This window comes from Cydia strobilella, chromosome 9 (assembly GCF_947568885.1).
Source record: "Cydia strobilella chromosome 9, ilCydStro3.1, whole genome shotgun sequence".
Classification (NCBI taxonomy): domain Eukaryota; kingdom Metazoa; phylum Arthropoda; class Insecta; order Lepidoptera; family Tortricidae; genus Cydia; species Cydia strobilella.
In genome coordinates, this window is record NC_086049.1 from 15,795,513 (window position 1) to 15,822,620 (window position 27,108).

General features: G+C 40.4%; 2 protein-coding genes across 5 annotated transcripts; one reads left to right on the top strand and one right to left on the bottom strand.

The window, feature by feature from the left end:
- Window positions 1–1,067: 1,067 nt before the first annotated feature.
- Window positions 1,068–14,188, top strand: LOC134744388 (BAG domain-containing protein Samui-like). Of its 2 annotated transcripts, none has more exons than XM_063678190.1 (3): window positions 1,068–1,219; window positions 11,596–11,737; window positions 12,209–14,188. In XM_063678190.1, the coding sequence occupies exons 1-3, from the start codon at window positions 1,208–1,210 to the stop codon at window positions 13,927–13,929; spliced, it is 1,875 nt and encodes a 624-aa protein (XP_063534260.1). In that variant the 5' UTR covers window positions 1,068–1,207; the 3' UTR covers window positions 13,930–14,188. The 2 variants fall into 2 exon arrangements, with proteins under 2 accessions (XP_063534260.1, XP_063534259.1); XM_063678189.1 differs by lacking the exon at window positions 1,068–1,219 and adding an exon at window positions 5,483–5,671.
- A 51-nt stretch (window positions 14,189–14,239) lies between these two features.
- LOC134744384 (vacuolar protein sorting-associated protein 18 homolog) lies at window positions 14,240–26,003 on the bottom strand. 3 transcript variants are annotated; one of them, XM_063678176.1, is made up of 12 exons: window positions 25,559–26,003; window positions 24,457–24,788; window positions 24,158–24,205; window positions 22,411–22,534; window positions 21,902–21,953; window positions 20,653–20,791; window positions 18,861–20,089; window positions 18,139–18,308; window positions 17,375–17,526; window positions 16,136–16,201; window positions 15,519–15,684; window positions 14,240–14,972 (listed from the first exon to the last, which is right to left on the bottom strand). In XM_063678176.1, the coding sequence occupies exons 1-12, from the start codon at window positions 25,812–25,814 to the stop codon at window positions 14,737–14,739; spliced, it is 2,970 nt and encodes a 989-aa protein (XP_063534246.1). In that variant the 5' UTR covers window positions 25,815–26,003; the 3' UTR covers window positions 14,240–14,736. The 3 variants fall into 3 exon arrangements, with proteins under 3 accessions (XP_063534246.1, XP_063534244.1, XP_063534247.1); XM_063678174.1 differs by lacking the exon at window positions 21,902–21,953 and having other exon boundaries at window positions 22,359–22,534; XM_063678177.1 differs by lacking the exons at window positions 21,902–21,953; window positions 24,158–24,205 and having other exon boundaries at window positions 22,359–22,534; window positions 25,559–26,001.
- Between the last annotated feature and the right edge of the window lie 1,105 nt (window positions 26,004–27,108).

Below are 27,108 nucleotides of genomic sequence, written 5' to 3' on the forward strand. Positions count from 1 at the left end.
CCCACGCGCTGCAATATGCAGTAGAATGTAGAATCCCTCTTGCCCACCAGCCTGCCCTGATTCACATCGATAACAGACCAGTATAACTTTATCTACCGATTAGACACACTTCCTACCAATATTCGTGTCAATCTATACTAGAAGTGAGAGATCTGTTGGTTACAAAATGTGTGAATAGATAGGTAGTGTGGGTGCTAATGAAACGCCTGCGCTGTGCGCTGCAGCTCAAGGACTCCCTTCTACTACGAGGAAGGAAGCCATTTAGCTTGTGCAAAGGCGCTGTCACCGTATGATATATTATTCGAATATGATACGTGACACTTGAACTACACTTGAATGTTTCGCGAAAGTAGATCGACTGACTCTTTTCACATATATAGGTCTTGATATTTTTGGTAGCCACAAAATCCACATAGCAATTAACACACAGAAAATCAGCACAAGGCTGGGCCTATTTCTACCTGACTGGACTTATGGGAAATGATGCCAGAGTCAAAGGTGAAGCTCACCGATTCAGTAATATCTATTTAGGTATTTAGCACTATTTACTCTTGCTTTGTAGGGACCTAAATTAGTAAATTGTATTTGTCACCGAATTGCCAGAATACATACGATTGAAGTGAGTTCCACTCATCAGCAGATTGTATTTAGCAATCGTTGGCCTCCTGACTGGTTAGTCCCATGAATTTAATTGTTACCAACTTGTGGTGAGGATGAGGAATAAATACAATTCGCTACCTATTTACCATTAGCTTCGGTAAAGAATATTATTGCAAAGAAACCTGCATGCATCTCTAGTCTCTAAGTGAAACGAAATTAAAACGTCTTAATACAGCAAACTTTAATAGGTACTGCATACAAGATCGGTGCGTGATTGCATCTCGCGTCTCCACGAAATGTGTCACATCACATCCATAAATCAGAAGCTCGCGCAAACGCGTTTCCGTTCTTGATCTTCAACTCGTCTAGTATTCTTCGCGGAGTGACGCAGGCAATATAATTTGTGTAGAGTTATTCCAAAAGTTCTATTTCGGTGATTCGCGGCATACAACACCCACAGCACATGCAAAACGAACCGAGCTGCGCGAGTGAGTGGTGTGCGAAGGATAAAAACTAAACTTTGTGGTGCGGTGTTCAGTTCAAGAACAAAACCTTCGGATTGCTAGGAAATTGTCAACACTGAATCACCGGATGATGAGATTGTAAAATGAAGCGAAATGTGAGTACAGATAGAAGGCGACAGCCGGACGATCGTTATAAATAGGCAAATATCTGTCGGTAACAACGCGGGACTGCCAATATCTTTATGATTTGTTTACACTACATTTCAGCTTTGATCATGTGTTTAATTATTTTCTCGTGGTCTCAATAAAAGATCTCTAAAATCAATCGGTTAATGGCGCAATGACTCTCTTCTCTCAAAACACTTTCATTCTCATTATGACGATGTTAATACTAAGAATATTACACGGATTGTTTAAAGTTGCAAATTGCAATATTTTGGTGTAATTTACTATTAATAAATTACTTCAACGCGTTCGTTAGTGTCTGCGCTCATGAAATACTTTTCAGACGACACAAATTCTCCGTGTTTTGAGGTCACCAATAATTTTCGCGTATATTTAGTTACGCAATATTGACCAAAACTTCTGTATTTAGAACTCAGACGGCATCCTACACACTCCATGGCCCAGTTGTGTTGTTTACGGGTTGCGATCAACCTTGGAGTTGGAGCTACCGATTCGCTTTGGTCTGATTCTGAATAAACTGTTGTTATTGTAATCCATCTGGTACCAATCATGCCTACAGGAGAGAGCATTCTGTTTGGTTTGTAATTAATCTACCGGGATCAGCTGTTACTGAACCCTTTATCCGTAAATATCTGTACGTTAGACATAAATTTACATGAAAGGTGCTTAACGGATGTTGAAAAAGATTCATAGTTTATTGAGTACATTCTTTTTTTTATATTAGGTTAATCCGCCTTATTCGATCTTGTTACGCGGCTGAATTTGCATATTTACTGTTACTATTAATGTTGGTAGACAAAAGAAATATACACCTGTACAAAAAATACATAGTATAAGTACACTGTACAGTTCTTCTATTTATTGTATTTGCATCGAACTATAATATATTATTAACCACCTTCTGTCTTTAGTATTCCATCTGCGTTGCACCGAGTGGTCTAAATGCGTTTTCTTTAGCGGTTCGGTTCAACGACCTTCCGCAGGCCAAGTCAAATGCCACGGCAGCGGCACTGTGGTCTACTGTTGAAGAATAGCCCTTACTATTAATAGCAAATTTTTATACAGTATCATTTAAACTGACTCAGTCGTTCAATACTACACTGTTGTACTAAGAGTTAGAATTGAAAATTTAATATGTTTTTACATTGTGTTTAATTACGCCCTTTTATTTCATCATGAATAAATATTCTTACACTTGTACCTTATATAAAATTGAAGGTACCGGTAGCTCACCACAGGCGAGGCGCCTAACCTAAGTCACTCCTCTCGAACTTCCATGCAATACCGATAATACGCGCAGAAACTAGTACATATTCAAGAGACAGACGACATACAATACCGCGTTCCTCGCGTGCCTTTTTACTATTTTTCCGTTTTAGCGTTATACGAATAAAATCTGTTACATTTCGTGAGCTCTAAGAATGATATTCGGTACTTGGGTATGTGCCGGTCAGCAGAATATTTTCAGCGCTTGACAATAGCTAGACTATACGTTGACGCATGCGCTGATCCAGCATATTTCTGTGGGTGCCCCTTTTTTCCTTAGTCTAGTCAAAAGTACACACAAATTAGTTTTTAAGTTACATTGATTTATAGGTAGTCTAATTGAGTGAAGAAATACCACTGTCAATTACCCAAGCATATATGGTATCGGGAACACCTTCCAGGAGAAATGTGTTGCTATCAACATTTCCTGACATGATGGCGGTGGAACTCATTGAAAATATATATAAAAAAACCGGCCAAGTGCGAGTCGGACTCGCGCACCGAGGGTTCCGTGCTTTTTAGTATTTGTTGTTATAGCAGCAACAGAAATACATCATCTGTGAAAATGTCAACTCTCTAGCTATCACGGTTCATGAGATACAGCCTGGTGACAGACAGACGGACAGCGGAGTCTTAGTAATAGGGTCCCGTTTTTACCCTTTGGGTACGGAACCCTAAAAAAGAAGAAGGGAACCTAATACATAAGAATTAATACGGAAGAAGTTGAAAACACAATATCACCCTAAGGCAATGTTATGCAAATAATTATCGTCGATATATATATTATAGGAAAACAAACTTAAGACCTAAATATTTAAATTAATTAAGTATATTACAGAAGTTTGGAAAAAACTTTGTTTGTTTCTGATTAATAAATTTTTTTCCGACAAATTGCCACTCAAATCTGCATTGTTCTTTTCGATAAAATATGAAAAAACGAGGCGTTTTGAAATTTTTCGGACTTTCCGGTGTGTTGCAACGCTAATCTTTCTACAATCCGAATTACCCGAATAACATTCTAAGAGCGGTTTTCTATGGAGCTCACGGACTGTATCACTATCACTTCACTTTATAGAACAAAGTCCCCCGCCGCGTCTGTCTGTGTGTATGTATGTTCGCGATAAACTCAAAATATAATCTACTGAACGGATTTTCATGCGGTTTTCACCTATCAATAGAATGATTATTGAGGAAGGTTTAGGTATATAATTGTGACGTTTTCAACCAAAAGGTACCACATTGTCGCTTGTTGATAAGGTTGATTTCTAATTGGAGCTATATGGAAATAGCGCCTTACTGACAAGCGACAATAAATACCCTTTTGGTTGAAAATGGCACAATTTGTTAAGGTTTTGTGTAACCCGTGCGAAGCCGGGCCGGGTTGGTAGTCTATTTATGACTTCAAGCCGACTGTTTTATGCATAAAAGTACAAGCATTTAGGCATATTCTTCTAGTGCTGACATTTTTATAAAGGTTTTTAGGTTTTTAACACTCAAAATCTTATTTTACTTCATTCCTATTCCACTTAAAAATAAGCCTTGTGTGTAGACTTCTTTTTAAATGTAATAAGAATAAAATAGAGAAAGTGCATGTTTGAGTGTTGAAAACTTAAGTCTTATTTTTACCCGTGTCTTATATGTATTTACCCAACCTGACCCTACCTCAAGTTTTATTAATAGATTACAAAATGTAGATAAACGCATTAAGTACGTTACGCCAACATTCGCTGCAGTTGCCCCTCGTATCTTTTGTTACTATTAGGTATTATAGCCGTCGGTATATTGTTTAACATAGGTATCGATCGTAGATTGACCAATAAATATATTGATAGATTATCTATAGATAGTCCTGAATAATCTTAAGCGAGGTTTAGACTAGCAAGAACTTGCATGTAATTTTCATTACATACATTGCGGTATCTGATCATAGTTTTGAATGCAGTTTACCTTAGTAGTCGCCAATGTATAGTCTACATCTTCTCAAAATTCTATTGTCAGACACATTGTCTAACAATGGCACGCGCCGTAGCACGCGCTCAAACTCAATGGCACACAATGGGCGACCGCTCACAAAAAAGAAACAATGGCTTTTGTTTAACATATAAGGGTCTGGCGAAAAAAATCATTTGAGAAGATGCAGACTATAACGTAAATTGCATGCAAGGACTTGCAGCATAGTCTACGCCTCGCTTTTGACATTTGTTAAATGTTTATACAAACTTCATACTCTTTATAGCGATTTGTAAATGTAATATGGCGTCAGTCGCTCTTAATACAGTGTTTATTTACCTGGTGACCGCTTATATAACGAAACAATCATTTATGATATATTTTATGTTATGACTAACTTAAAATTTGTTTAAGACTACATAAGCTGTGTCAGGTACAAATGTATAAGGATCGCTGAAGGAAATTTAATAATAAACACACATGTAATTGGCATTGTCTTGTCACTACAATAAATAAATTGCATTTGGTGATTCATACATGGCGACGAATAAAATAAGATATAAGTACGCTACATTATTTATAGACATCCCTCTGGTAGTCTGTAATTATTATAATTATGCATCAATGTATCGAGAATTTTGGGATCTTGTATTTTTCGGAAGTTGATGCAAGTTTGTATAAAAAGAAAACTTCGCCATTTTGAAGTCTCTTTAAGGGCGCCACATCATAATATCCCGAATAAAGTAGAAAAAGCTCGAAAGTTCCAAGCGATCCGACCACGCATGCGAGCTTTTTGAGCTTCAAGTAGGAAAATGTGGCACAGTTCTTGCAAGCGTACATTGCCGCTTTAGTTCCGCCCCTCATCCACTAAAGTTAGCAAGCATCGTTGGGCAGCAGCAATGGACTCGTCATTTACAAACCGACCGCCTCGAAACGTCTAGTGAAGCCCCGTTCTCGAACAATCCGGGCGCTTCTCGAAGCGGGTTCCGACAGAGCGTATAAATTCAAGCGTTGCTCGCCGTCGACTTCAGTATACATTCAGAAACGAGAACGAACGTTACTAAGCCAACCTTATCAGTATTCGCGTGCCACACGCAACCAAGTGAAGTGTTTATCTGTGATACATTCCAGTGTTTAGGATTAAGGAAATGGAATCACCTGTTGTGTTAGAGAAGCCCCCGGAATACCACGGGAATAGGGATGAGGTAAGCGTCTGGGCTATGACTTTGAACTTTTGATAAACTTTTCGTGTAAGTGTAACGTAACTTAAACATTACCTTATTTAGAATTTTGTCGCTGTTAGTAGCTAGTTAGTAGTAGATTGTTAGTTTGATGACAAACGAGATTATGGTGTTTGAAAAAAAGAGTTAACTGACCTTTGCGAGCATATCTTTTTTTTTTGTAAATTAAAGTTACTATTATTTTCGTGATGCTGCTTCTTCTCATTTATGTTTTTGTTAAAAGATACCTGAATCATAACATATTTTTTTATTTTTTTTTCTGTTTCGGTTGACTCTATTGTACCTATTCCGATTAACCACTATTACAAATGAAGTATCGTTTACATTCAATATACTTATATCGTTTTTTTATGTTTAATTTATTAGAATAGATCATTTTAAAAATCAGGCACGACAACATGTTTCGTAGCAAGGACATATATGGCCAATATTGCCAATATGTAAGAATGTCGTGTATATATCACATGAACAAATTGCTTGTAAATTACCTTAGGGTCTCCCCAAATATATCGGCACGGAATCGTTTAAAGCCGATAGAAAAAAACCTTTATTAATACGCAATAACAGCGAACAAGGTGTCGGCGCGTCGGCAGACGCCGGCCGATGCAAGCCGATGCGAGCCGTGCCGTATGACGACTTTTTCGCTCTTATTGCTCTTATTCTATCGGCTTTTGCTGAATCCGCGTCGATATTTGTAGGGAGAACCACGTTACTCTTACAAGGTCAGAACCATAGTGAACCGCACTATTCATAAAACAAGGTTGATTTTTGTGTAATATTTTTTTTGCAATTAGTGATTGGTGGTTGTCACCAGACAAAATATTTTGGGCAAAGGTGAAATATTCATAAGTCATATAAAAACCAAATAATCACACGCACAATCTTTTTCTAAATTGAGCGTATGCCAAGATAGAACGCAATTTTGTGCGTGAATAACCCTGGACGCGGGCCCAAAATAATTTCCGCACCTCCTACATAAGGAAATTACTTGTGTTGTTGTTTTACATGACTACCTTGACTTGTAAATGTACTTAGTAGAGGAAATAATAAAATAAATTAATAAACCGGCCAAGTGTGAATCAGACTCGCGTACGAAGGGTTCCGTCCCAATACGCAAAAAACGGCAAAAAAAAATCGCGTTTTTGTATGGGAGCCCCACTTAAATATTTATTTTATTCTGTTTTTAGTATTTGTTGTTATAGCGGCAACAGATACATCATCTGTGAAAATTTCAACTGTACAGCCTGGTGACAGACAGACAGACGGACAGAGGAGTCTTAGTAATAGGGTCCCGTCCCTTTGGGTACAGAACCCTAAATGTATATTGGTCATGAATAATGCTCATGAATAATGATTCATTACAGCCTCGAGTCCCCGACGTTCGGCGCACTGCATTAATTATGAAAATAAAATAATTCTGCTGTAATCCAAACAAACAATCCAATTTGATTCCATTGATCTCTTTAGAAGGAAAAACATTTACATAATTCAGACCCTGAAACCCTTATTTCTTGAAATTCCGCTGATCTGCTCAAGTCACATTAAAATTTTAGGGGCATTTACAACGACCGGCGGTCTCCAAAGTATGATCGATACAAGACACCAGCTGGTACTGGTACCTAGATCAACAATAGCCAATTTTATCTCAATAATGTGTGGGTGATTCGTCTTAGATTAGTGATTCACTCGATCTTGTCAATCATGGTCTAAACTTGGTGTTCCTTGATGGACATAATTGGTTTTAGAAACTGTTAGGTTTGTCACACGATCAAATTCGATTTTCTATCTTAAACCTTTTAAAACTAAAAAAAGTAACTACTTGTTAAGCCCAAAACCAAAACTCCGTTTTCGGTAACTTTCATAGCACTTGTCAAAATTAAATTTTCGTAATTTACCTCAAGATTTGTTAAAGGTCCAGGACCCCAATAGAAGAATTGAAAATTTCATCATATATTTTCAATTTGTCTTCAAAAAAAATTTGGCAATGGAATATGGATATAATTCGGATTACAGAATACGCTTGCGAATGTAAACATGTGGTGACGTCGCGACGCTGCGTGACTCACCAGCGCACGCGCACATAACGTTTGTCTCGATCGGCGCCAACAAACTCCTCTAGTAATTATCCAAACAGGAGATTTTGGTCATTTCAAAATATTAACCACTTTCCTTTGCCAAAACAGAAATAATGTAGAGTATTTTTGGTGCTACAGATGAAATCATTTAGGTTATTGAATATTATACCTAATCATTGGTGTGCACCCTTACATTGGCATCGGCACGTGTATGCATTTTCTTATTAATATGGTTTTAGTGTGCGTAAGACAGGTAGTCACAATTGCTGTTTTTCACAGTTGTTCTGGTTTTCTGAACTGTGAGGGCAACACGGGTACTTTATCATCGCAAGATGATTGAAAAAACACGGACAATTTTACGATGCCTTTCCATCTTGGTAACTAGTAAATACCTAGTCGGACTTTTAAGACCAGTTTTATCTACTTTTCTGTTAATATTACTACGTATTCTACTCTATAGTAGAGCTCAGTAAATTTACAGATAAACAGACTTCAAACACTAGTGCTCTTCTGGATTCCTACCGGTAGTGTTCTAAATACGATTTAATCTCTGCACTTTCAATCGAATATTGGTTAAACACATGTTGTACCTCAGTCGTAAACGCATATAAACCGGTCAGTTCGCTGCAACTCTGTTGTAAACTGCTTGAGTGCTTCTGGTAATATGCGCTGGTTGTTTGTTGGTTATTATAACGGTTAAGATAGTCTGCTTTGACCCAAAAACAATCGACTTCGGCCAGTTTCGAAACATACGTTTTCTTCCCGGATGATGTACGACTTAAGATGCGTAACGTAATGCCAAAGTCGACTATTTATTTTGTTTTTTTACACTGCATCGTCGCGTGCTTCTAGCATATTATTCTATGCAAATACTACATCACGCCACGTGCTAAAACGATCTTTCTTACTGATTGTTGACTTTTCGCCCGAAGCCGGCGATCGGTCACGTTCACGGCTCTCACAAACACTCTACCTGAGGAGATGATGTCATCGCGCTCAGCTTAGACGGCAAATCCATCGTTTGCACATAAACGGGCTCGCAGTTTGTCGTGACGCCCTCTGACGCCCACGACCGTGCAAATACGGCGGATTTAATACTGTTCTCGATGACCAACAATATTTTTTTTATTAGTAAATGCATAATTATGACGATTTCTTAGTTTTCCTTAAACGGAAGTCGTTTTCGTTCATTACCATCTTTGTAGATTGTGCAAAAAAATGTGTCGCCTAGAATGTACCTACTTTCGTCTTCGATTTAACAAATGGCCTTAGTTGTAAATTAGGAATAGTTCCTTTTGCGTTGTCAATACACCTTAATGATCCCGCCTACGTCCCGTTGGCCAACAATAACTTTAATGTTTAACATTCAAAAGATTTTTTTGCTTCATTGCCATCATCGCTTGGCCATTGACTTGCAAAAAAAACTGTCGAAAATGCGTCTTATTCTGCTTCGTCATTTTTAATTCCATTTCAAAAAGTAATTTACAGTTATGATTGCGCTATTAAGCAAAAGTATCAAGGCACGCTTTGCCATTTGGCACATATTCATATACCTAAAAAAAAACTTCTTCGATATTTCGTTTCAAGACGTGAAGATGTCGATAAAGTTTTAGTTCATGATATAGGTATTTTTAAATACCTACCTAGTTGTTTATATTCTCTTACGAAGCAGATTACTTAATAATCAGTGTTGTGGTAATCGGTTTTTGCTCGTCCTCCGATGACCTCACCCTGTGCAAATCATCTGAGTGCGCAGTGCGGTCGTTTTCGCAACTTATCCTTATTCCGACGAGAAAGAGAAACTTCTCATGCATGTTGTTTAATATTCCGAACAAATAATGATGTAAGGTGCGAAATTCATCCATCTAGACTTTCTTCAAAACTAGTATTTCTGGATAGGCAAATTCTAAAATTAGTTTGTAGAGACGATGTCAATCGGTTTGAAAGTCATCGCGGCGTAAAGTAATTGTAAATATATGATTGGTAAACAGACAGTCGGACATGGATCATCCTGAGTTGTTATTTCAGCAGTTAACGCGTTTAGTGACGTGATAACGGACAACTTATCATTCCGGAACTAAGAATTCTGCACTACGATATAAGTTAACCACTTCAGTTATACTCGTATACCCTATTGCTGTTTCTGGTGATTTGCTCGTTTAGCGGCGATTAGGCAGTCACGACTCAAATTCTATTTGTTAAATAAAGTCAATTTAGTCCGCGAGTCACATTCTGGTTTCATTTTGCGCTTGTCAATTACTCTATTAATTGTCGTCATAACTATAAACTTTAATTTTATCGAGTCATTATGTCGTTAACGTCCATGTTACGCGATATGTTTGTGATCTATTAGAATTGACACACGAAGAGCGAGCAGTGATTTAGTATTCATTTATTGTTGGACTAAAATGAAGTATGGTAATACTTCTGAGAAGTCGACCTAATTTATTCAAAGTTGGATCGAGTAGTACCTAACGCCAATAAATGGCGTTGCGGTAAACAAGACTGCCGGTAATTAAGTCATCCGCTAATTTTAGAAGGTCCTTTTGAGTTCAAAATTTTAATAAGAAACTTGATAATGAGTGGACTATCAGCTTTTAATACCTATTCTCAATTACGCCTTAAAAAACTATCTTTAAAGTATATTAACTGCACAAGCTGCGCACAAGCTGTAAGATAAATTTAATCCAATTTGTCAAAGATAATATCGCTATAAATTTATGTCTCCACGGCAATTTGTATTGTATGGGACCGGACGATCGAGATTAAGTGTCTTTAGCACTCGCTTTACACCTACTAACACGGTCGCGCCTCGTTGTTTAACAATTTGTTGTAATTTGAGTGCGTTTGCAGTAATCGTCAACTGTTTGTGCAGTCGTATCCGACTCGCGGCAATGGCATTTGAGTGCTTTTGCGGTGACTGTTGTGGACACAGTTGTATCTTTTGCGACTTGTTAGTATTTTGCCTTGTGTTCGGTAATATAGGCTTTTGTTTTCACTGGTGGTTACGATCTACTTAAAAATGTACTTTTGTTACTTTTACGTTGCTAATGTTAATTTTACGTTGTTGTAAAAAAAAACCTACTCGTGACAACAATGTCACCGATATGGCTGACCTACCCAAATTCAAGTCCGAGGCAATGTTCAATATATTTTTATTTCCGTAATTGTCCGGGTATCGGACTCGGAATTAACATAACTCGGTCCAATGAGAAAGTGTCCGTTGAGGCCGCCCTCAGTCGGCCTTGCCTTATATGGTCGGGTCTTCGCGGCTACCGCCGTCCACGCCTGGGTTTATCAGCTTACCAACACAACACGTTTAAATTATAAATAAAACTCGTATAAAAAACGATGTCTTGCTGTTTTGCGCTATAATATTATATCAATCGAGTATACCTGTAGTTATATGGGAAACGATAGGTACGGAGATAAGAGGCTAAGGTGTTTTTCTGGTATTGTAAAATCAAGATTTAATAACAACGCCCACGTCGCACCGTGTAGACATTGCGCAGTGCCACAAGCAATATGAGTAACATGATGTTTTTGAAAGACGATGTTATTAGTATTAACTAGACGCTCAACATATAAACTTGGGTACGTGGGTGGGTAAATATAAATTGAAACAGAAAAAGTCATTATACTTAAGAAAGACTGTAAGAGGGTTCTCATAGGCTCACATGACGGATTTTCATGTGCATTTATCATACGGTAGGAATTGCATAGTGCAGCTATTCGTTGCAGCAGCGTACAAGTATCCAGTTTTAGCGCATTTATATGACAGGTGTTTAGAACTATGTTTTTCTCTTGTTTCAGCGCGGTTTCCCGTTTGATGAGGACGAGTCCGGCGCTTGGAGCTCGCTCGCGGCGCGGCACCCCGACATAGCGGCGCGGCTGCGGCAGCGGCCCGCCACCTGGGCGCGGAAGCGCAGGCCCTCCAGCCAGGACGCCACAGACGGTAACTATCACATATATCTATTCTATAAGCCACTACGATGCTGTCTTCCCAAATAAAGTGACGCTAAAGGCAGCGTCAACTGAAGACGAAGGCCTTTTAAAATAATGAAGAAGAGGATGGCGAGTCATAACGATACGGTTAGCAAAGATGCGATCCGTTGTTTTAGAATTTTGGTTAGGCAATTGAAGTAAAAATAAGCCTCTCAGTTCAAGTAAAGAAATAAAAGTAGAATAAAATTAATAAAAGTAGAATGAAATAGAAATACTATTCGTCGTGATGAATCTGTTTTTGCTGAGCTTTGTAGAAACATGCAGTCTGACCTAACAACCTATCAAGTCTTAAAGCGACGACTTTAGCCGGTAGCCATAAAACGAACGACGTCTCTTACTACAAAGTAACAAACAGCATTTTAACGACTGCATGTCTATTTGCTTACAGGTTACATTACAAAGAAACGTTTACTGTTCCCAGATTTCGGCGACGCATTCGGCTTCGACAGATTCCCCTTCGACGACATCCCGCCAGAGTTCCGCGACTCGTTTCCCTCGCACTGGGGCCGCCGGTTCGAGGAACCCCAGGCCCACCAGCCCCCCCAGGCGCACCAGGCCCACCAGGCGCACCAGGCCCACCAGGCTCAACCGCCCAACACACACACACAGCAGCAGCCGGCCCCGGCGCCGCCCGCGCCAGCCTCCCCGCAGCCCCAGCAGACCTCCGCCGCCACACAGACTGAAGCCGGACCCTCCCCACATCTCCCACAGTACGGATTACGGAACACGGTCGATCTAGGCCAGAAGAGCGCCGCCGACCCGTCGGTCGATGCGGACGACCGCGCCCAGCGCTCCATGTCCGCGCCTCCCGACGCGCGCCCGCCGCCCAACATGAGCGCCAACGAGCAGCCCGAGCCGCAGCCGCAGCAGCAACAGCAGCAGCAGCAGCAGCAGGCCGGCAACGTGCGCCACATCCCCATCTTCGTCGAGGGCCGCGACGAGCCCGTCATCAACAAGAACGTGGACCACGGCGCGCACTTCGGCGAGACCAAGCCGCAGCCGCACTACGCGCCGCCGCCGCACGTCGACCGCGACCAGTACTTCGCCGACGACAGCCCCGCCTTCCACCACCCGCCCAACTTCTCACGCGCCTTCGGCACGCCCTTCAACAAGGGCTTCCGTCAGGGCCCGCAGCCCTTCACGCAGCAGAAGGCCTACCCGCAGAACGCGTACCGCGGCGCCTCCCCGCAGCGCTCGCAGTCGCCCAAGCGGCCGACGCAGGAGGAGCAGTTTGCGAAGACTCACCATCCGCAGCAGCAGGCTCCGCCGCCGCAACAACACCAGCAGCACCCGCAACAGCACCAGCAACAGCAGCACCCGCAACAACACCAGCAGCACCCGCAACAGCACCAGCAGCACCCGCAGCAACACCAGCAGCAGCACCCGCAACAGCAGCAACCGCCGCCGCACGCGCCCTCCCCTCCGCCCAAACAACAACCCACTCCGAATGACCCCATCACAGTCATCCTCGCCATCCAGACTGACGTCCTCAACCTGATGTCCGAAGTCGAAAACTTCACCGGCGCCAAAAATGACAAGAAGTACCTTTACCTCGACGAGATGCTGACGAGGAACCTCATCAAACTAGACAATATCGAAACGGACGGAAAGGAGAACATCCGGCTGGCGAGAAAGGAGGCGATTAAGTGTATTCAGAAATGTATAGCGGTGCTAGAGGCCAAGGCGGAGAGTAATTCTAAAGCTGCGGCGGCGGCGGCGGCGTCCGCCCCGGCGCACGATGTGGACATGCAGCCCGCCGCCGGCGACCAGCACAACGGAGAGGTCGAAATGAAAGAAGACACCAAAGAGGAAGCGAAGGCTGACACGCAAGAGACTAAGGAGGAACAGAAACCCCAGGAGCCACAGACGGAGGAACCTAAACCGGAGGAAACTAAAGAGGTCCCGCCCCCCGACACGCGACCCCAGGAGAACCTGGAGAACCGAGCCGTCCTAGTCGAGAAGAAAGAACAGGACGTGGAGAAAAAGAGTCCCAAGAAAAAAGTAGTCAAGAAACGTGACAAGAGCAAAGATAATACGACTAAAGAAGAGAAAAAGGAGGAAAAGTTAGAATCTATGCAAGTAGACGAGAAAGGTGACCAAGACTCTCAGAAGATGGAGGTAGAGGCGGCAGCTAGTCAATGAATTGCCTTAGTGAATTGTTTCATGTAGATGCGAGTAGGCCGCGGGCCGTGCTCAGCCTTCCTCGTGATATTCTCGTGCATAATAACAAGGTGTTGAGTTGTTGACGTGTTTATGTTTGTACATTAAGTTTCTAATACGAAAGGACGGCGTCCTTAAGCGTAGGATTTGAAGCGCTATTTAAATCCTTATTATATTTAATTAATTTATTGTTTATCACTATCTGATAACACAATTTTCTCAATAAATTACCATTTCACAATGTTGTACTTATATATTTATTTCACATTTCTCTTACATAATTGTTTTACATACAGATACTCGTAACATGGCGACGTAAAAGAAAATTATAATTGGTTATCACAGTAAGCGATTATAATAAGAGGAGTAGAGAGGGACATTAGACCTATATTCCCTTTTATGGACAGGGAGCATATCGCCTCATCTTTTGTTGTTAATACATACAACGCTCAATATAGTGTGATACAAGTGAAGATGTAAGTAGGTAAACTACAACTAGAAATTAGCCTCTCATACTTCAGCAGTTGTTGTTCTCGCAAAATATACAGCCAAACCTTTTGTTGGTCCTTTACAAAACATTCTTATAAAAAAACCAGTTCCTGGATTTAATTAAACGAATAGTACCCACCTATCAGCGCATGGATCTCGAGGGTAGGTCTCTACTCCCAAATAATTTATCTAAATTCCAGTCTCTTTCTACCCGACCTAAGTCGAAAACCCAGATTAGGTTACTCAGCATCTTCTAATCTCCAAACAGCAACCGCTCAGGAATTGGTCAGGCCTTCAAATCTATTCCCATTCCTTCATAACTCGGTCCCAGTCCTCTTCAGCAATAAACGGCTTGTCTATACAGTTGATCATATGCTCGCCACAGAAGATGCACTCATTGGCCACTATGTCATCGATCTCGTTCCTCAGTACTTCTCTCAGCGGTAACCCGCTGCTGGTTATAGTAGACAGTTCTATCTTTGAGAGGACGTTTAGTTGACGCTGGAGGTCGGCTAGCTTGTTGCGGCGGACTGGGCCTGGGGAAAATGGACTTTATTAGTATGACATACGGTACGATTTAGAGAAGACTAATTGGGTATTATGAGAAATGAGTCGTACGTCAAAAGTAAGGCATTGCGAATCGACAAAAATGCAATACTTACGAAGATGGCAACAATAACTATGGGGTTTTAAGAAAAATAAGAACCAATATAACAAAAAACTCGCTCATTATTTTTTCATGTTCTAAAACATAATTAATCAAACCAATAATTAACCAGCAATTTGCTTGAACAAAACTCTCGAAGTTAAAGGGTGTTTTAGTCACTTTTCAGTACTTTGGAGAACACTTTCTCCCAGTAGGTTGAGATAGGGTAGCAAAAAAAAGTCTGTTATTTACAAGGTACTCTCTAACATACATTAAAATAAATCAAATCTTAGCCTGACAGTAGCGGGATTTACATTACGAAATTAGTGGCGAGTAATTAATGTCGTGACAGTAGTTTTACCAACAGTTTCACGTGTAATTTAAAAATTTCACGCCACTAATTTCGTAATGTAAATCCCGCTTTAAGTGTACTAACTCAGTATGTCTATGGCCTGGGCCCTTGTGCAGTCGCTGTGGAACTTGTGCCCGCACGGGAACAGGTAGAAGGGCCGCAGCAGCAGCGCGATCTCGCAGAGGCAGCACGTCTCCGACACCGACACGCACACGCTGCGGTTGCGGAACGACTTTATGTCCGCGCGAACCTGATGCCAAAAATTACAAACAGTTATGAAGGATCCTGTTGTTTGACATAATTATAATGATTGTCACATTATCATTAGTCATAATTTTATTCTGAAACCGTTAACATTTCAGGATTCTCGTGAGGTTATCCTGTAGATAGGTTAGGTTTGTTTTATGACAGGCGTTTCTGAGAAAAACCAAATTATGACTAACGACAATCCGGACAAACAATACATTATGACTACACAATTTGAAATAATATTAGGTTCACGAAATAAATTAGGTTTTCTGTTCTATTTCTATTGATAATGAATAGGTATAATATGTCGCCCTTGTTACAAGGTCAGCAAGGGTTTGTAAAAGCTGTGTTTTACCTAAATCGGGGAAAATAAATAATACCTACACAAGAGCTGAGAGCAAAAATGGCGACAAATTGCATTTTCGATTTACGAAGACATATAGGTTACTTACGGATTCAGCGGCTTGGGTGGCTTCGTCCATTTCTGCTTTCAATTCCTTTATTTGACAGTTGTATTCCTATAAACAAAAATGTGGCATATAAAAACTCACCTAATTTAGTGATTACAGTTACGTTTATAAGGGTGGTGCATTGCGTCTCACTCTCTCATTAACCAATCTTCATTGTTACTAACCATTATGGGCCATTATGTGAGACGCAAATACAAATTTGGTCAAATATTAGAAAGGTGAAATAACACACTAAAGGTGTTCAATGCACATTGCCAATCCTTTAAAAATGTAGACACTTTTATTATGTAAAATATAATTAAATGTTTTGAGAACATTGTAAAATAGTTCCAGCCTCAATTATCCAGAATATAAATATCAAGAAGAGAGATATCAATCATAACTCATCGCCGACTAAAGGTACAAACAGCAACACTGTTAACCTTTTCGACGCCAATGACGGATATATCGGCACCGCAGGTCCAACGCCAAAGACGGATTAATCGGTCAAAGACCACAGGGCAACATAGACCTATGTGCATGTGCATAAAGTTCAATGTCAGTTTTGACACTTCGGTGACGTGGCGTCCGAGTGACAGCTTTTGTGTTTGACACGGCGTCGAAAAAGTTAACTGTCCATCGGTGGACCTTATGCCTTTTGTAATAAGGTTTACGAACTGTTAGTTAACAGCGCATTTCGTCGCGCTTAAAACGGCCAGCGTAGACGTGCCTCGGCAGAGGCGGCGCGCGCAGAGGCCGAGGCACGTCTACACTGGCCTTTTTGTGCGCGACGGAAATTGCCTCGCGCGTATGCTCGATCTGTGTGGACCCGGCTATTAGATTGTTATGATTACCGTTAGATGAGGGCAGCGCATTAGTCTTTATGTATATGATCCTTGAGACAGGCCATTTGGTCGGCTAATATGACGATAATTACCTGGAGCGACTGGCAGATGGGGTCGCGGAAGTGGTCAATGGTGACCACGACGCTGAAGAACGGAAGTAGGTCCTCTATAAGCTATCTTCACGAGCGGTTAAGCTCATGGGTTCCCAGAGGTGCCGGTGCCGTTGATATGATGACGATTACCTGGAGCGACTGGCAGATGGGGTCGTGGAAGTGGTCGATGGTGACCACGACGCTGAATAAGCGTCCTGCGTCCTGTATAAGCTATCTTCACGAGCGGACACTCTGTAGAGCTCATGGGTTCCCGGAGGTGCTGGTGCGGTTGATATGATGATTACCTGAAGCGACTGGCAGATGGGGTCGCGGAAGTGGTCGATAGTGACCACGTCGCTGAAGAAGGGAAGTAGGTCCTCTATCTTCAAGAGCGGACACTCTGTGAGGAAGCTCATGGCTTCCCGAAGGTCTTGGTTCTTGGTGATTACGTGTTCCGCTGAAATTATGAGGTCATTTTATTTAATCCTTCAACTCCCAACGTCACGAATGTCACGATATCGCGTCTTAGGGCCGATACAGACGGACTGCAACCCGACTGCAATCTTCAATTGCAGTCATGTTACTTACTATGTGTTTGTTAGAAACGGACCAAAATTAACAAAGGTTTGCTTATAAGTTTTATGAGTACGGGTTCTTTTTAAACTTGGCGGCCATTTTTAGAGAATAAAATTGGAAAAAAGATTTACTATTTTTTTGTTCTAATGATAATATATGTATATATACTACCGATGGTCAGACATGCCGACGCGGCCACGGCCTTGGCTAAGGCCAGGGGCCTGTTTATCAAAAGCTTGTAGCTTGTGATACAAGTGCAAGTCCCTTTCTAACAAAAGCTTTCAAAAGGGACTTCCACTTGTATTACAAGCTACAACCTTCTGATAAACAGGCCCCAGGTCCACTTGTAAAGTGAGTTCCACGGCCGCCTCCCAATTCAATTCAATTCAATTCAATGGTTTATTGATAAAATACACATTTTACACGTCAAATTCACAAAGCTCAGTCCTAGTAAAGCAGTGGTTGAGTTGATCTGTGGCCAGTTACTAGTTACCGATAGTCAGCCACAGGGCACGTTGTGTGGCGGGCTCGGGAGGCCGCGCGGCCACGGACTTGGCTAGCGCCAGGTCCACTTGTAAAGCGAGTTCCACGGCCGCCTCCCAGAGTCCTAATAAGGCGGATAGCTTGACGCAAGCTTCGGGGAGTTCTCTCTCGCGGCATAATCTGTGAATTGAGGAGACAGTTAAGAAGTGCGAGCACTAAATAAAAATATCAAATAGTTTGGATTCATGTTCCAATCTTTATAAAAAGTAGCAGATTTGACACAATTAGGTACGCACTAACTGGAATAATCACACCTTATCCCAAAACTGAATATGTTGTTAGTTTTGGCAGGCCTATGGAACGCGAGCTCGGTTTTATGCCTCTCGTCCCGCCGGCGGTACAAAATCCAGCCAGTTGGTTGCCACACGCGCTAACGCGCTCTAATATGCCTATGCTACTACTATAATTTCTAAGTGTAGACAACCCTAGCGTTGTGCCGTTGCGCGCGGTGCGGGGAGCGGCGCGTTGACGGTCTCTCCATTGTATTTTTGTGTAGGTATTAAAACGGTAGGTATTTGCGTTTTGTTTTGAATGGCGCAACCTTTCATTTAGGAAGGAGATGCAAGTATTGCAACTCCATAATAAACCTTGAAACGAATTGCCGGCATTAGGCACTCAAAGTAAAAGACAATTTGTTTATTTGGAGTAAAAGTAAAACATATGTCTACTCACCTCAAAGCATAATGGACATCATAATTCACCAACACGGCATCTTGTCCCTGCCTCTCCAAATACCTCATGAGCGCGACCTTGTCATGTTCCGCGTACAATGTCAACAGATAATTGTGGATGGCCGTGTCTTTCACGTTGAAGTTCTGCATTATGAACTCCAAGTACCTCATGATTTCACCCACGTGAGCTTCATCGTTCTCACAGGACAGAAAAGCTGGGAGTAGTTTGAGGTAATTCAGTCTTGTGCCTTGCGCGATTAGAGTATTCACTGTCAATCTAGGCTCCTCTTCCATCAAAACGGGAGCAAACTGGTAAAATAAATCGGGCTTCTTTAAAGTTGAGAGTGTGCTTAATGCTTCTGCGTAAGATTTCTTGTAAATATTTTGCGCTATAACGTTTTCGTAGTCTTCATTTAAAATTGTTAGTTTGATTAAGTTCTGCTTATCGCCGTGGGAAGACATAAGATCGTATATAACCTTTTTGACATGTTGCATGCACTTTTGTACTCTAGGCTGCACTAAAAACACTTCAAAATCGCTTTGCAGTTGATGATACTTTTGAGTATCTTCTTGCCCTGTTCGTCTTAGCACACCTAACTGAGATAGATATAATTCTGTAATCCAGATGACTATCATTGAAATTAGAGTCTTATCGTCTTCATTTAGAGATTCTAATCGCCTGTTCAGGTATATTTTTAAGGCATTCGTCTGATCTGCTTCTAGAAACTTAAGGCATACAGTTTCGAAGCTGCTTTGCGTGTCTGCAAATATTTCTGCGCTTTTGTCATAGTCCGCTTTAGCGAACAGCAACTCGGCTTGTTTGACATTAATAATATCTATATACGCTGGGTTATTAAAGCAGTATTCCTTCGCTAAATCAAACTGTTCTTTATCCGAATAGATTTTCCATACATCTCGTTCTTCTCTAACAATTTTATATCTAAATAGAGTTTTATCTGTGACGGCCCAGATGGTTCTCTTTCTGAAATCTTTGACTATGCTTTTTAATTTTCCATGGGCCTCGGAATAAATGTCTTCGTGGACGAGTTCGTGGTTGAGAAGCGATACTGCCTTGACGCGGTCCGGGTACATGAGGAGGGCGTGGAACTCTGTGAGTACGAAAGAGAGGGGTGCTCTGTCTTTGTCGTCCTTGTCTTTGTCGTCGGGGTAGTTGATGAGGCCTGCCTGGGTGAACAGGGAGTTGGAGTTCTGCTGCGATGACGGGTCCAACTGTAATATTGACAAGACTAAAGAAGGAAATCCACTAACGTGATATTCAGTAGAAAGAGTAAAATGACAGCAGTTTGAAAAAAACTGGCAAAAATTCCGCTTTTGGTACAAGCTTTTATCGCTTGTACTTTTATTTCCACAGGCAACTAATCTCGATTAGACAATTCCAACAACCCCAAACAAGAAGTTTGCGTTGTTTTATCTCAGAGTTCTCATGGCCACCTCCCGTCTCAATCATCAGATCAGCTCCGTGTCATCATATTATTCCATTGTCACCCGATTTATACCTATGCAATATTTGAGCTAAATCGGAAATCGGGAAGTGGGTCAAAACCTAAATAAAAACTTGTAATAAATAGGGACCGTGCGTGGAGGTTCTGCCATCTTGTTGCCTAAATCGGAAACTTAAATTTGACGTTGACACTTCACACCACGTATCTGCTGCCCCCTAAAGTTCACGCTCGCTTCCTTTGCTGGGAATCTGAAGCTTAAACTTGACATTGTCACTTCGTGCCAATAAGCAGAATGTTCTTGTGCAGCTCCCTACGGTTAACGCAAATTACCTGTCCGTAGAATATCCCAGGGCCCGTGAGCCAGGCGAAGGTCTTGGGCACGTTGTTGTGGTCGAAGTAGAACTGCAGTTTGGAGTACTTGAGGCTCGAAGGTATCTCCTGAATACCCGTCTCCGGGATCGTCAAGTACCTGATAAGTTAGAATAGATTGTATGCAAACGAAGACCTTATGCAACATGCCGAATAGGGGATATTACTGCAATGTTCTGCCACCAGAGCGCAGGACTAGCCTTTTTAGTAAACCATAGAGTAACTTATACATACTGTACCCTTAACAGGTTTTTGACAAATTTTCAGAGATAATAAAATATGACATTGATGCATCAAGGCGGTTTGTTTACAGAGGACCTACCGGGAAACGCGAATCCGAAAATTCGCTATCTGCCTCTTTATCGCTCGAATATGCAAGAGTGACAGAGATGTTAGAGATAAATAAATTGTCTTGTTTCACGATAGACCCTCAGATTGTGGTAGTGGCGCCCTGGCGCCTTCTACGCAGAGTTTCGCGTAATATTCCCTATTGTAGTAACAGCATAACGCAGGTGTTCCTAATATTTTTGTGTGAAATATAAACAACAGCGATAAATTGCCGTCCGCAGTATTGTGAATTAAACTAAACCCTATGTAAGAAGCAATAAGGTTTTTATTTTATTTTATTAAATAGGAGGCAAACGAGCAGACGGATCACCTGATGGTAAGCGATTACCGCCGCCCATGGACACCCGCAACACCAGAGGGGTTGTAAGTGCGTTGCCGGCCTTTAAGATGGGAATACGCTCTTTTCTTGAAGGTTTTAAGGTCATATCGGTCCGGAAATACCGCAGGCGACAGTTCATTTTACTACACAGGTATATTTTACTTGTGAAATATAAACTGGAACTGGGGCCCGTTTCTCAAAAGCTTGTAACTAGTAATACAAGCGGATGTCACTTTTTGACAGCTTTTGTTAGAAAGGGACATCCACTTGTATTACAAGTTACAAGCTTTTGAGAAACGGGCTCCTGTGCCCTGTTTATCGAAAGCTTGTAGCTTGTAATACAAGTGGAAGACCCTTTCTAACAAATGCTGTCAAAAAGTGAGTTTCGTTTGTATTACAAGCTACAAGCTTTTGATAAAGAGGGCACTGGAGCGACAGTTTCTCGTCCGTAATAACAGCGTATCCTAAGAACTGGTACGACTTGATGTATTGCGGGCGTAAGCCAAACTAAACCTTATAACCCAGCAATACAGCATATTTTACTTGTGGAATATTGACTGTAGCGACAGCTTTCCGTCCGTAGTGACAGCGTATCCTATGAACTGGTACAGCTTGGTCCGGGTCGTGATAAACAAACACGAAGAACTAAATTAAACCTTATAACCTAGCAATAAGGTATATTTTACTCGTGGATTTTTTTTTATGCCGCCCATCGACATAAACAACATCACGTATGCGTTACCAACCTTTAACCTACCAAATACCTAAATAAATGTGTCGTTTTCAAGCAAAAGGTACCATAAGGACGCTCTGACAGGTTATTCGTATGAAAATACAAGCAAATCCGTCCTTATGGTAAGCGACAATGTGGCACCTTTTACTTGAAAACGTCACAAACATGGATTTCTCGTCCATAGTAAATAGTAGCTTGGTCGGGGTTGGTTGCGATAAACAAACACGAAAATTGAACCTTATAACCTAGAAATAAGGTATATTTTACTTGTGGAATATAGACTGTAGGGACAGCTTGCCGTCCGTAGTGACAGCGAAACCGATGAACTGGTACAGCTTGGTCGGGGTCGTGATGAACACGAAGAACTTGCTGGTGTTGTTCACGCGGTGGAACTGAATGCCCGTGATTGGGGGGTTGGAGTCCTTGTCCACTATGTCGAATATCTGCAACGGTGTAAAATAGTTCGTTTCAATAATTGTTTGGCTACAGCCCTCAGTCATAATTTAAAAGAAGTTAAGTTATCAAGTTATCATGCCACATTTTGATTTAATAAGATATACGTACAAATATAAATGCTATATGGTTTTTAGGGTTCCGTACCCAAAGGGTAAAAACGGGACCCTATTACTAAGACTCCGCTGTCCGTCTGTCTGTCTGTCACCAGGGATCAGGCTGTATCTCATGAACCGTGATAGCTAGACAGTTGAAATTTTCACAGATGATGTATTTCTGTTGCCGCTATAACAACAAATACTAAAAAGTACGGAACCCTCGGTGCGCGAGTCCGACTCGCACTTGGCCGGTTTTTTTTTTTTCATTTTTGTCGGTCATGTGTCATGTAATAGAGATTACACTGTATTTAAAATAAATTATTTCACACCATGCATGAAATAAAGCACCAGATAATTATTAGAAAAACATAGATAGCAGTTATTTTTAAACACAATTTCTATTTAATCAATCGGATAAGTTTAAAAAGTAGGTGAGGAAATTGCCTCGCGCATGCTCGCTTTGTGTGGACCCGGCTTGTTCACTCACTATACTGCACTGCACTTCCTACCTTTTGTAATGAAACACTTCACTTGACAACTTAATACTCATTTATTCAGAAACCAAATTTACTATATACGGGGCTGTGGAAAAATCTTAACAGCGCGAAGCAGCCGATAGAACAGCGACATCTATTGTGAAATTGGGCAACTCTAAAAACTAAACATTACTACATTCAACACAGGTAGGAAGTGCAGTGCAGTACAGTGAGTGAACACGGCTAATAGAGAACATGTCATGAGTGGGAGGGATAGTATGACTTTCTACTGTCAAACTAAGGATATGACAGTCTTTGATCAAATAATTAGTGATAACCAGGGACCGGACAACCCTTTCCGCGATAAAACCCTTTCAATGGGCGACACTTAAACACGGCTAACACATTGAAAGACTTTCCCTTTCGAACTGCAAGCCCATTCATACCCTTATCTTTGACTAACCCTTACCGAAAAGCTAACCAAAAATAAGGCTAGCTCTTAATAAGGGTTACCCTTATCTTTAAGCGCTTTTTATAAAGGTTTCCCTTTGCGTGAAAGAGACAGGATTAGTATATATCTACGGTAGTGTATGAAAGGGAAAGAAAATACGTGCCTAGTCAAAGAACGCCGCCGTCGCCGCCGACGATCGCTCGGATTCGAAGTAATGTGTGCTTTATGAACAAGGTAGATGACTTAAATTTACACGCTTATATGCTAAAAGGGAAGCCCTTTATAAGGCTAACCCTTATAAGCAATATGCAAGGTGTTGGTGAGCGGATGATAAGGGTTTTGTAAGGGTATTTGGGCTACCGATTACTCAAATGTGGTAGCTTTATATAAGGGTTTTTAAAAGCAAAACAAAGGGTTTCGTCTGGCAAAGGGTATGGTGAGTTAAGCCTTATGCAATACCCTTATAAAACCCTGATAAGGGATAGCGGGCCGGTCCCTGGTGATAACCCATATAGATAGACCATCAGAATTCTGAATGTTACTACAACACTATTATCTATTGTGTTAATAGAGAGACATGCAAATTACCAAACCATCTATCTCCTTCCCTCCATACAGCGGGAGGTAATTAGGCAGCTTGCGAGGAAATAATTACACATTAGAATACACCAATAACGAAAATAGAGTTTTGAAGGTGGAGAAAACGTTTTAATAATCATAGATTGGTCAATTCTTGAATTATGAATTGATTATATTACTTTCAGACTGATATTTGGTAAAGTGAAATAAATCCAAGCTTCGGGAGGCTTTAGCAAGAGTGAAATAAATAAATTAAAGATTCAAACTAAAAAAAATAACAAAAGTATACAAGATGAAGAGAAAATTACCTGTCGCCAATATTGCTGGTTTGCCGTAAACATTTTATCACTATCCGCTTCTAACTCAGTCTCCAAAATGTGTCCCTGTGATGTCCCAAGCAAAATGGGACCCGTTGTAACCTCAGAAGTATTTTCATTATTCCAGCAAACTTCTGTCACTTCATAGTTCCTAGATTTTGTGACAGATTTGAGTTTGGAGCTTCTTCGGTGTAAATAGACGAGTTCAGGGTTACCATCTTTGTTTCTGGCGGCAAAGGCCAGGAGCAGGTGGTAGCCTAGTGGGTCGAGGAATATTCCTGTCAGCCGAGTGTTTGGTTGGACAAACTTTGAATATTGGAGTTCTGAAATAGTGACATAAGTGTTGAAAGATCCCTTGAATAAATAAATAAATAGAATAAATTACAGAATTACTTACAGAATAAATTCATGAATTACTTTTTTGTAGCTGCATTTGTTTTTAAATACATGATTTTAAATTAAATATTTAAAGTATTGGTACATGTTTAAACATGTTTGTGATTGAAATAATATCTTGCAGAGTAATTAATAGATAGACAAAATATGTTTTAAAATATAAGTATTTTTAATTCAAACGACTTGGTTTAATTTAAATTAGCACAAGAAAATTATGCACTCAATCAATTCGCTGTTAACATACAGAAGTAGAAATTGAGCAGCTCTACAATAATTTTATTATTTGGGTTGCTAAACCATTTAACACTAATCTCAATAATTATTTTTATCTGAATACTCACAGATTAGTCGACTTTCACTTTTTTTTAGTGTATGTTATCTAATTCAGTTTTACAATTTATATACATATAGTAGTGTGACTACTTAAAAAACAAATCAAAAAAATATTTCATAAAATAATTTGAGTTCCCTAGTTGTGTAGTACCAATTTTGTGTATATTAATCTAGCTGGATACTTAAGCTCTTATGTTCTATAACTATAAATAATTTAACCATATATATATATATATATAATAAATGTGGCAGTAGTAGAGGATCTCCATCCACATATTCTATAATGGTAGACAACATTCAGCAAGCTACATATTTTTATTAATTTGTATTATGGCACTAACAGCTCAACAGTCTCAACACATACCCTCATTTTGATCAGGCCTTTTCAAATCCATTCGAAACAGTTTCCCATTGGCCATGGCTAGCACCAAATAGTCGCTCGCCACCGCTACATGAGTGATAGAGTCAGTAGGGTTGAATTTCATCTTCTGCTTTGAGAACATGGGCGTGTTGTCTTCGAGCTGCATGTTGATGTAGCCCGAGGACGTCATAGGCTCCGGCCCCGGGAACCTCGTCGAAACTTGGGAGTGCTGCTCCATTTGATCAATTATCGAAGTCATTTTGTCCTCGAGGCACTTATCGCCCCCTTCTTATTAGTAAAAAAAATATATATGATATTTAGACTACTATGTTAACGTTCGGAAACATATAATTTTAGGGACTAACTACCACTTGTTTTAGAATTTGTAGAAATAATTGATATATTTTGCATTTGCACCACAAAAGAAACCTTTTATTTATTTGGAACAATGTCTTTTTTTTTGAACATTTATGGCCTGGATGCGAGTCCTTTAAGCCAATTAAATGACATTTTTTTTTTTTTTTTTTTTAACATTTATGGCCTGGATGCGAAATTAAATGACAGTTTTAAGGTATTCTTTATTCTCACTCTACTCTATAATTTAGTTTGCGCTGTCCAACAACCGTGTCCCGAATTATCGAATAAAAAAAACGTTTTAATGCAGAGGCGTTTTCACAATTTTTTTAACTGAGTATTAAAGTCATAACACACTACCGCACCGCACCAACGTCACGGTGCGGTGCAGTTGTGTGTAATAAATATAAATGTTAATGGAATTTGCCCAAAAACTTGTGTTGCATCCAGTTGCATCGCTTTATTCGATTTTCTTTTATAGTTGGTCAAACCAAATTGTCAGTAAATAAGAACAAAAAAACTATACTCATCCTTTTCTTTTGGGTGCTAGTCTCAGAATTATGACTAAAGCATAGAAGTCGGGCAAAAATGCTTCGCAAATATGTATACCCGTACTTTACTTCCTTACGAATTAGATAATGTGCCGAAAAGAGATGCATATATGCTTGTTATTTCTCATTTACGTACGGTGTCATAAGTTTGATAATTTGCTAGGGATGTGACTGTGTCGACTTTTTATATCGATAAATTATGCATAAGTTTATGTGCCGTATAAAAGAATAATCACGAAATTGGCAAATTGATAATAGTCTGGCTAATGAAAGTTGAACCTGAAAAAACGCGGCAATTTCAAGAAATCTGTAGCAGGCGGCTCGTTGAAATGAAATGAAATGCGTGGAATACAAGGATTGCATAACTTTTATACTTTTCATATTCTAAAAATCATTAAAAATTATAAAAATTATGCAATCCTTGGAATCAGAGCCGCCTGATATGAGGATTAATGCATGTACCTAATATAGCTTTTATCTCATTTGCAGTCTACCACTCAGAACCGTCTAACTATACCTCTCGTTTTTTTATCATTAGAAAGAAGGCGAGCGATCTTAACGTGTCGTTTTATCGAAAAACACTTTGAAAATAAGTCACAACAAATATAATATACGATCATTTACATACTTTTGCTTTCATAAGTAAAA

Excerpts from the sequence above, each read along its gene's own strand:
- LOC134744388 (XM_063678189.1), top strand. The coding sequence starts at position 5,615 with ATGGAATCACCTGTTGTGTTAGAGAAGCCCCCGGAATACCACGGGAAT. Across the intron at positions 5,672-11,595 it reads ACCACGGGAATAGGGATGAG|CGCGGTTTCCCGTTTGATGA; the intron begins GTAAGCGTCTGG and ends CTCTTGTTTCAG. Across the intron at positions 11,738-12,208 it reads CAGCCAGGACGCCACAGACG|ATTTCGGCGACGCATTCGGC; the intron begins GTAACTATCACA and ends TACTGTTCCCAG.
- LOC134744384 (XM_063678176.1), bottom strand. The coding sequence starts at position 25,814 with ATGACTTCGATAATTGATCAAATGGAGCAGCACTCCCAAGTTTCGACG. Across the intron at positions 24,206-24,456 it reads ACCAGCAATATTGGCGACAG|CTGCCTAATTACCTCCCGCT; the intron begins GTAATTTTCTCT and ends TTTCCTCGCAAG. Across the intron at positions 21,954-22,410 it reads CAAGCTGTACCAGTTCATCG|GATACGCTGTCACTACGGAC; the intron begins GTTTCGCTGTCA and ends ACCAGTTCATAG.